Here is a 10,346-nt window from a genome sequence, read left to right as displayed (position 1 = left end):
GTGTATCTGCGTCAATTAGTTCACAATAATAATCAAGGTTCTTGGCTGTTTACACGTCTATGGAGCTCAAGCATCTCTTGGTGGTTAGGATCCAAAGAGAGAGCAACTCTACAGTCCCTGAGAGCACTTGTGCTATCGCCGATGTGCTCATGAAACGCAGCTCGAAGATGGAGGAGATGAAGATCAGCTTTGAATGCTATCGCCCTTGTTAGCTCGGCTATCGCCTCTTTCTCCTTGTGATTGTCCATCAATACTGATCGTATACAACAAATGAATGCCATAAGCAAAATGCAAAGTATATTTGTAGTATCAGCCTATCAGGTACGTTTGTCTAGAGTTCTAAGCACTTCAAACTATATTAAAATTTAATTTAGATAAGGAAAAAAAAAGTAGCTGCTTGTGGATGACAATCAACTAAATTTGAAGTTAAGACATTTTAGTTATTTGAAAATTACACGTAGGATGGTCCAGTAAGAAAAAATTAAAATTCAGGAGGGGTTTGTGAGACACCCCTAAGTTCAAGGGTTATGTGAAAAAAAATTAGGAGAGTTTGTGAAATTAACCGTAGACTCTTTTCCTTTTCCAAAATTAGGGGTTATGTGAAAAGAAAATTAGGGGAGTTTGTGAAATTAGGGGTCTGTGAGACACCCCGAATTTTTTTGTGTGGGGTTTGGTGGGGTGGGGGGTTGAGGTTAGGGGTGGTTTGTGAAATTAACCCTAGACTATTTTCACTGTTTTAAGTACATGCCTAGGCCTAAGCGGTACCTAGACCGCCAAACTAGCACCAAGCGCCTGGACAGTACTTAGGCTGCCCACCTAGGTTTTGAGAGTATTTAGGAGATCATTGTCTGCTTACGTGGACTGCGCATTTAGGCATTGATCATGATTTTCTGTATTGCAGCATCCACGTCCTCCAACCTCCTTTAACCTCTAAGTATGAACACCTCTACTACCTCCTCTAACCTTCAGCAAAACCTCCTCGATCACCACTTAAATGGAAAAAAATACGCCTAAACACCAGTTCGGCACCTAAGCTTTCTATAACATTGATATTTACTATCAATTATTGTAATTAAAAAAATCTCCTAGACTCTAGGCGTCGGGTCCAGTGCCTAGGCTTTCTAACGCTTTCTATAACCTTGTTAGTTATTATTTTGGCTATTTAGGATTTAAGTGTGCATAGTTTATTGTGGATCTAAGATTGCTATCTTTTTTGGTAAATTTATATGGATTTAATATATATATTTATTAAATATTATAATTAAATAATTTAAAATATAGCCAAACGACTAGCCGTTGCCTAGGCGCCGCCTAGGCAATATGCGTCTAGTAGCTAAGCACTGACTCAAATGCCCGGTCCGCCTAGCGCCTTCTGTATCATTGACTCTTTTCCTTTTCCAAAAACTCCTAGGAGTTGTAACCTCAACTAACTAAACAGCTAGGTTGAGTTAGGATGTAGTTGGTATCGCACGTGCTTCCAAATACTTCTCACCAAACATAACCTTATTTTGAATTCCAAGTAACCTTCCTACTTTAAATCATTTCGTTCTCTGACAACTCTTTGGAGCAGAATTTGGATGTAGTTGGGAATATACGGAACTCCAAATACTCTAAACGAAACTATTATGTTTACTTGTAAACCTTTTATTTCCATGCTAATTTTATTGTCTCCACATTTAATGACGGGCAAGTTAAAAATGGGAGAACAACTCTAACCTGCAGCTCGATATCTATAAGGATAAACTCTCAAAGGATCCAATTGCGTCACCATCTGTAAATCTTCCTTTGAAAGTTCACGGTCACAGTACTCTGACCTCTTCTCATAAGCAGATGCATTATTTCTTGCCTTCTCGATCAATTTGGTCATCTCCTCATATGCAGCAACCCTATCATTTTTTAGAAAATGGACTCGAGCAAGGCCCTGATGAGCTCGAGTGTGCCTTATCTTTAAGGCATTTATGTAACAATCTGCTGCCAGGTCTAGCTTCCCACAGTCCACATATACACTGCCAAGATTGTTCAGGGCCTGAAAGTTTATGATGAATACATTTGATTAGGAATATATTATTATATTGAAATGATGCATAAACATTAAACCGTGATATATTATGATATGTATTAGTTTCTAGAGCATAATCCAAACCAAACCAATATGTGAAGTTTAGCATCAAGTGTTTATGCCATGCATCGATTTCCAGCATAGTTTAATCAAATTTGGTGTTATGATAGGAACATAAAACAGGATTAGCCTGTTCATGACAAAGACAAGAGAATAATAAAAGTTAAGTGAAAAGGGTTTTCTCTTGTGCACCCATCAAACCTTTGGTATTTTATAAATTACCCCTGAATCCTCCACTCTACCTGCTTCGTGGTCAAACAATAAATGCATCCCTCACATTTACTGACTTAATGTCATCAAATCAAAAAAGAATATTGCTTGACCTTTCCCATATAATTGCATAGCAGCGCCAGGTTGTTGTTCAAATCATGAATTCAATTAAACCAAAAAAAAAACTAAAGTCTAAAACATGTGAGCAAACTCTATGACATGCAAAATATGTAAATTTTCATCATGATCTGTCCAAAGACACAACTCAAAAACAAACTTTGAGAGATAAAACTAATTTACATTATTGGACATATCCATCCTCCACTTCACTCAAAAGCATAGTCAAATGAGATGAGGGGAAAAGAATACGATAATCTTTTCTTAAAATGATTTCCCTTTTCTTAAAATCAAGAAAAGAAAATAAGTTCATTGCTTATTAAAATTTACGGATTCCTTAAACTCATAGAGGAATCCAGGACAGACTATAAAAATTGAAGGACAAAGATATAATACATCTGAGTGTAAAATAAATAATGTTAAATCCTATCACATTGAAATTTCAGCTTTGATCAAACAAAAGGCATCATGCTTATTTTCCATGGAGAAATAGTTTATATTGGCTTCCTTACTGTAGTATGCATTTTCTTTTATTGCTGCTGAACTCGAATCATTGGAGACCCTAGTTTATAAACCCCAATCTTTTATTTTCCCACATATTAATGCTAGGTCTACATTATTGATAGTGGGAATTGAGATAAATTGGAGCAAAAGAATAAACTGATCTGCAGAAAGTGTTCTACCATCCTTTCCACTTTTGACCTGTTAAGTCATTCTGAAAAGAAAATTCCAGTACTGACTGACTATGCTACATAAAGGAGAGATTGAAAATGCACACAAACAGAAAATAATAGAGGAAATAAAACTACATTTTGCATGTGTAAACTGGGTTAAAAAACTTTTCAACAGACCATCTCATGCATACATGGGGAATAGTATTGTTTACCTGACCCTTGCGGAGCCTATCTGAAGGGCATGTAAGTGCATTTTCAAGAAGTTGAACAACAGTGTAAGAGCTCGATGGATCAAGGATCGAATCGGCCAACACATAAGCTTTTAGAAAGAATGCTTCGAAAGACCTCTGAATGGAGATCGACTCCTCAGCTTTACGCAAGCCTTCCTCACAATGTCCTGTATCATAAAGAATCCAACCCTCATATACCAAGCGATCATGATCAGTGGTAGCATGCTGGCGTGCAAGTTGTAGACTCCTCATTGCTGCTTCTGGACAATTCAACCTAATAACTAAAAACAGTTAATCTATCAATCACGAACAGGGGAATTAAGAATCGATATGCACAAAAGATGAATGTAGCAGAATGAGAATGTTACGATGGACCTGCAAAGATATAATAATAGTAGGATAGTAAATGAGTTCATTTATAGGAGGGTAGAGATTGCTCCTATTAAGAATAAAATAAGAGAAAATTAATTGAGATGGTTCAGCCACTTGCTATGGAAGCCAGAAAATGCACCGAGTACAAGTGGAGATAGGATTTTAATCAACAGAGAGAGGATTAGAACTAGACCTAAGAGAACTTGACTGGAAGAAAAAAAAGAAGAAGAAAGGATATGCTAGTAGAGTAGAAGTGTGGAGGAGATATCCACAAATAGAACAGAATGGAAGTAGCCGATGTCAAATTTTGGAATAAAATGAAGGCTTTGTTGTTATAGAGAAGCATGATTTTTTTTAATATTATCCTAGATTCACAAAAGAGATGAAATAATACCTTAGAAGAAGCAATGACTGCCTAAAGTACAAAACACCTTTCGCTGCATCAGACTCAAGCATCTGATAGATAACAGAAAGGGAACCAATATCATCAACTGCGGACCATCGATCATAGAGCTGCAGCCAACAATCAGCAGTAGTCCACCGATCCACATGCTCGCGAACTAAGGTTCGTAACTGAGAAGCAGACGCCCTCCCTTCAAACATTCGATATTCAGGCGACAGAGTAAGAATTGCTTGGACATCAGTCAGTGCAGATTTATAATCTTCCAAAGCCAAATAGAAACAAAACCGGAGTTCCAAGCATTCCAAAGCCAATTTGAAACCCAGTATGCGATTTATTTCAGCTAGAGCATGTTTAGCATCTTGTTTTCTCATTAACGAAGATGCCCGATACATGTAAGGGTAAATCAGAGTAGGATCCAATTCTGTTGCTTTATCAAGATCTTCTAACTTTTTAGTGCTATCAGAATACAAGGACCTCTCTTGATACATCCATCCTAGAGGTTGATATGAAGATATCACAGAGCTGAGCTTCTCATATGATGAATGTTTATCACCCCGAATGCAAGATAATCTAGCCAAACCAGCTATAGAATAGACATGTCCAGCTTCAAAAGCAGCCCTAAAATGGTGTTCTGCTTCATGGTACTCTTTCCTCAAAAGTCTAACACACCCCAGCTGATGAAAAGCCAATTGTTTCTGCCTACTACTCACTGAAGACTCTACCAACTTCTCCAAAAAGCAAGCGGTAGCATCTGAGGTTGGGCCGGCATTCATGGCAACTTCACTTAACAAACAATATAACGAGAAGGAGGCTTTTCCAACCATGATTGACCTTTGCTGCTTGTTAGCATTAGAGAAGAATTTTACAACATGTTCATCATTCAAACAATCAGGAAGATCACGCAAGAACACTTGCAAGCATGAAGCAGCAAGGACAGGAGAATTTTCTTCCAGTGCACAGTCCATAAGATCTATAGCTTCTTGCCTTGAAGAAACCAAAGATGCCGCTTTCCTATCACAAGCATCTTTTAGCCTCTCGCAACAAAATTTATTTGCAAACATCAATATCTCTAGCAAAATATCCAGAGATAGATCGCTTAGAACTCCTGAAAAACTGAAGTCTGATACTGCTCTCATACCCAGAGGTGAAATTCCATTCTCAGACAAATCGATGACTTCAAGAAACGATTCTGTGAAGCACCCAGTGAGCATGGCTTTGAATGGAATTGACAAAGAAGCTATCTTTTGCCTATCACAAGCTATCTTCTCTCCTCCGATTTTGAAGAAAACAATAGTGGATCGCTCTCCTGTATTCAAATAACATGAACTAGTCACTTCAGCGGACTCATTGGGAATCTGAGAAGCAATATCCAATAACCCCCACTCCTGTGAGCACTTGCCGCAGGAAGCAATGAGATCCGAAATAAGCTCTTCGCCTTGCTTCTCATATTTCAGCCAAGCCCCAAATACTAGCTTCTCATGAATCGTTGTCGCCTTCTGAAAAGCACTATGCAAGCTCCTCTGAAGTAATTTGACTTCTCCAAGACCTCTAAATACTTGAAACTGCATCAAATAAAGATTTGATTTCTCATGCACTGGGCATGTCTCAAGCTCTTCATGGATCTGAGCTAGGACTTCTACATAATCTACAGGCTTAAACAACGGTAGAACCGGCGGTTCGGGAACTTTGATAAGGGATTCACTGCATTATCATGTTGAAATAAGAGAAATCTCACAAGAAAACAAGATTATACCAACAAAGGGAAAAGCGGATGACTTACATTGAGGAAGAAGAATGAGAGGAGACCTTCGAAAGCTTCCCTCTTTCAACTTGAAGCCATGATTGAGGATTAAGGGCATGCACTTGAGTCTCTTTACAAGACTCTGAGAACACCAGATTTCTCATGGGGCATAGAAGACAGAAAATCTCCCAAATCTCCACAATCTCCGAATGGGTATTCCCCCAATTCACTCAACACTAAATAATAACAAAAACCCAAGAAATAAATACAAATTAAAACACTTCTAACCCACCCAATAACTCAAAACTGTAGGAGAAAAACAAAAAAAGGAGCCTCCTTTTGGCCGTAGGAGACCCTAAATCTAAGGACAAAACAAGCCCTTTGGGCACAGAACCAATTGAAACGGATGAAGACGTCACTTTCAGCTGATCCAACAAAATCCCAATTTAAGATTTCACTAAATTTCAAAAAGTTACACAAAAAAACTGCAATTAAAGAAACCCTAACATGAGAACCCCACCACCACCAGCCTTGTTTGGTTCTGAGATGAGCGAATAACTCCACCTCATTAAAATCGATGAATCTCTGATCTGATCGACTCCTTAGTTGGCAAAGGAAGAGGAAAAAAGGCGTCCCTTTTTTTTTTTCCTTTTTTTTTCTTTTTATGTTTATTTCCTTCTATTCGACGAATCTGAACGAAGGAAAGAGGGGGAAGCAGTTGTGGGCATTTTTCTCATATACAACCTTCGTATGTCTTTACTTGTTTTAATATCCTCTATAGCATTAAAGTTTGGGAGAATTCTTTCAAAAAGGCCTTTTTTCAAAATTTTATTATCAAAATTGATTTTTTTTCTTTAATCAGTAATTTTGAGCAAATTTTAGCCAGGTCATCATTGCCGGTCAAAAAGTATGATTTTGCAAAGTAGTCACTTTAAGGAACACGAGAAACCGAGTGCAATATGATTAACGACCACTAATTAATGGCTCCTCTGATTCTTTTAAAATACTCAGGATTGTTAATTAGATTAAGTCTTAATTAGTAATCATTAATTACATAGGACTAATAGTCTGGTGTACTCTAAAGTCTCTATTTTGCGAAATTGACCAACTTATTTGGCCAAGCATGATGATGTGACTAAAAAGTAGTTAATTTTACTAATTAACATAAAAATATCGACTTTGCTAATGAAGTTTTTAAAAATATCTTTTTGAGAATTTCTACTAAATTTTGGTATTTTAGTTTATGTACCCAAGGTTTTTATCCTGCTTTGTGCTCAACCCACTGTCTTTTAGAGCTACTTTTAAACGCAAATAGACAAAACTCATTTATGTTTAAGCCCAAGTTATGTATGTCACTCATTTTATTTCTAAAAATAACTTAAATTCCTAAACTACCCTAATCTGTTGGAGTTGTAACTTAAAACTTGGGTTTGTAGAAGAAAAGAAGAAAACTTTAGTCCCACATTGGAAAAGAGATGGGAAGATAGACTCTTTATAAGCCTTCCCTTTCTCTCCAATGCCTAGAAGAAAACAAAGGTTATGCTCCACACCACACACGCGCGCACCGGCCGGGCTCGGGTTCGGGTCGGGTCGGGTCGGGTGGCGCGCGCACACGACCTGCGGACACGAATGCCGCTCCGGATTAATGGGCCTTTAATCTGATACATTTTTATTTTTGAATAATAAAATGTAATATTTATTAATAATTAAAATGTAATATTTATTTTTGAACATGTGATAAACGTTTTGTAACGGTTAAGAGAATTAAATTTTGAAACGGTAATATTCATGAGATTTAAATCAGAATCAAAACGGAAAAAGAATTTTTATGAGAATTAAATCGGTAATTAAAATGAAAACGGATTTTTATTAAATCGGTAATTAAAACCGAATCGAGTTTTTATGAGAATTAAATCCGCGGGATTTGTAACGGTTGTTTTTTTCCCCTATAAAAACCAACACCTGCCGAAGGCTAAAGATACAGATTTACAAACGAATTTCTCTTCTCTTCTTCTATTTCAAAATATTTGCTATTATATTCTGTTGGTTCCCTGAAAGTCTAGAAGAGTTCGCAAAGCCTTCTTGAAGCTCGTGCCGACGAGAAGGAGGTCGCCTGACCGAGGGTCGTTGTATCTCCGGGAACTTTTGCCGCGTAGCCCAGTACGAGAGGGGGCAATTAGTTTCTTGGGACAGTGCTTGCACGCCTCGACCATCAGGCTATATTCTAAACTCAGTTTTATTTTATATCTATTTTCAATCATTATCTAATTCTGTTAAAACTACAATTTTGTGCTAATTATACTCTAAACAGTTTATATTCCCAACAATCCAAGAAACTAATTTTGTGCTGCTTAGAATAGTAACATGATTAACATTCTGGTTTTTATGTTAATGTTGTCTGCAATTCTTAAAAACGAAATATCATTATCTAATTCTGTTAAAACTACAATTTTGTGCTAATTATACTCTAAACAGTTTATATTCCCAACATAATCATCTTCATCAAACCCCTAAATCCATACACCTCTTTGTAGTCATTTGGCTCATCCACCACCGACCATCCCCTGCGTCATTCGATCACGAGCTCTCTTTGTAGCCGTTTAGATTGCGAAGTTGGTATTAGGCTCTTATCGTAAGCCATAGCTCTCCTCGACATTTTAAATGAATGGATTAACATGATTGCATCTCATAATCGAAAAAAAAATGAGGAAAAAACCCTTTTGATAAGAACCCTAGTGATAACAAGAAAGAAATGAGTCGAACTTCTTATATCTTTTTCCCCCTTCCATTGACATTCTTTAATCATCTACTTTGCTTAACAATAATTTATTTAACTGGACATCAATATATCATTACAATGCAGTTTAAGAACAATTTCAAGAAAAAGAACATTCTTGCAAAATCATGCAAATCAAGTTGAAGATCGAATTACATTATCATTCTAAAAAGAGAATCAAAATAAAGAAAAAAGAAAAACTTGGCAGATGAAGATAATGTAGTGGATAGATTTAGCCTTTAGGGAACCGGGTTGAAGATGAAGACGAAAGATGAAGATTGTGGGGTTAGTTTAGGAATTTAGGTTATTTTCTAGAGATACATTGTATAAAATGCGTGAAATGCACAACTTAGGCTTAGACATAAAGTTTTTGTATATTTGGGTTTGAGGGTAATTCTAAAAGCCAATGGATTTAAACATAAATTAGGGTAACACTTTGAGTTCATAAACGAAAACACTTAAAAAGTTTGAAACAGAAATCAGTTTATTTAAAGTTGTTCAGTATTATTTCTACTTGAAATTAAAATTTTTAATACTCACTTGAAATTAAATATTTGAAACCGTTTCAGATTGTTTGAAATTAGGCACTCGTTTAAAAAATACACTCTAATCTAAAATTGAATATTGAATATTATAAGAGTAGAACAAACTCTTGTATCACGTGTCTAAAGTTTATGATAAGTTTGATTCCTTAATTAATTTCTTGCGATAGAGTTAAACTTTGAGACATGGTGTACTATTTATAGTCTAATACTCATCTTAGTAACTCGCCTTAGTGTTAGAACTCAGACACACATTTATCATTATTGTTGAATAGAATTCAATATTCTTGAATATAATCTAACTAGTGTGTACCATGTGCAAAGCACGGTCCTCTATTTTTTTTAAACATCACATTTTAAATTTGTCTTCCTCAAAGTTTTAAAACATTTGATTTAATTAATGTACGCTTAAAATTAAAAATCGTATCTACTCCTATATACTTAAAAATGATCTAAGTTTTAACACATTTGATTTAGAAATCATATCTATTCCTCTATACTTGAAGGTGAACCACATTTTAATACATTGAATTTGCTTTACTGTTTATAATACAGTAAATACTGTAGAATGAATAGTAGAATCAAGTATAGCGGCTCAGATTTGATTTATTGTTTATGATACAGTAAATTACTTTAGCATAAATAGTAACTTCGATCATTGAGGGACACATCTGATTTACTCTTCATGCTACAGTGATTTACTGTAGTATTTATAGTAGCATGAACAGTGATTTTTTTAATCATCCTATAAGTATAGAAAAGTAGATTGAGATTTGAATAAAAAATTATGCCTGTTTATTCAGGTTATGAATGGTATCCTCCGTGTCAGTGCTATTTTAATCATCTACTAGTACAAAAATTACCATCACAAAAATCTGAAACATCTAGAAGTTGCGGAGAAAATTGGAAGTCCAGACTTAGAAATATAAATCGCTAATGATGAGGACAGCTTGGAGGTGGGATCATGCAAGCACGGATTTTTGAGGATGCATGTGCAAAATATCTTGAGAATAAGCGGGCGATAGTAGTTTTTTAGTAATATTTAAATACATTATAAGATATGTCAGTCGTGTTAGTTTATTGGCTTTGTATGAAAGGCATCGGCACAGAGGGAATTGCTGAAGAAATTAAACTTAAAATAATAAATAAATGAAAGTGACTT

The 10,346-nt window shown here is 35.9% G+C and overlaps 1 protein-coding gene across 1 annotated transcript; it reads right to left on the bottom strand.

Moving 5' to 3' along the window:
• On the bottom strand, positions 7 to 6,606 carry LOC109833013 (ETO1-like protein 1). The gene is made up of 5 exons (XM_020400539.1): positions 5,906 to 6,606; positions 4,117 to 5,826; positions 3,333 to 3,624; positions 1,717 to 2,026; positions 7 to 253 (listed from the first exon to the last, which is right to left on the bottom strand). Exons 1-5 carry the CDS (start codon positions 6,028 to 6,030, stop codon positions 33 to 35), a joined length of 2,658 nt encoding a protein of 885 aa, XP_020256128.1. The 5' UTR covers positions 6,031 to 6,606; the 3' UTR covers positions 7 to 32.

The sequence above is a fragment of the Asparagus officinalis genome, chromosome 3, assembly GCF_001876935.1.
Source record: "Asparagus officinalis chromosome 3, Aspof.V1, whole genome shotgun sequence".
Taxonomy (NCBI): Eukaryota; Viridiplantae; Streptophyta; class Magnoliopsida; order Asparagales; family Asparagaceae; genus Asparagus; species Asparagus officinalis.
Note: the sequence above shows the minus strand (reverse complement) of the source record. Positions and strands in the feature narration are given on the sequence as shown.

Bases quoted from the DNA above. Each gene is read 5' to 3' on its own strand.
- LOC109833013 (XM_020400539.1), bottom strand. From the start codon at position 6,030: ATGAGAAATCTGGTGTTCTCAGAGTCTTGTAAAGAGACTCAAGTGCAT. The intron at 5,827-5,905 runs GTAAGTCATCCG...ATGATAATGCAG, and splicing joins TCTCATTCTTCTTCCTCAAT to TGAATCCCTTATCAAAGTTC. The intron at 254-1,716 runs GTTAGAGTTGTT...GTATACGATCAG, and splicing joins TTATAGATATCGAGCTGCAG to TATTGATGGACAATCACAAG.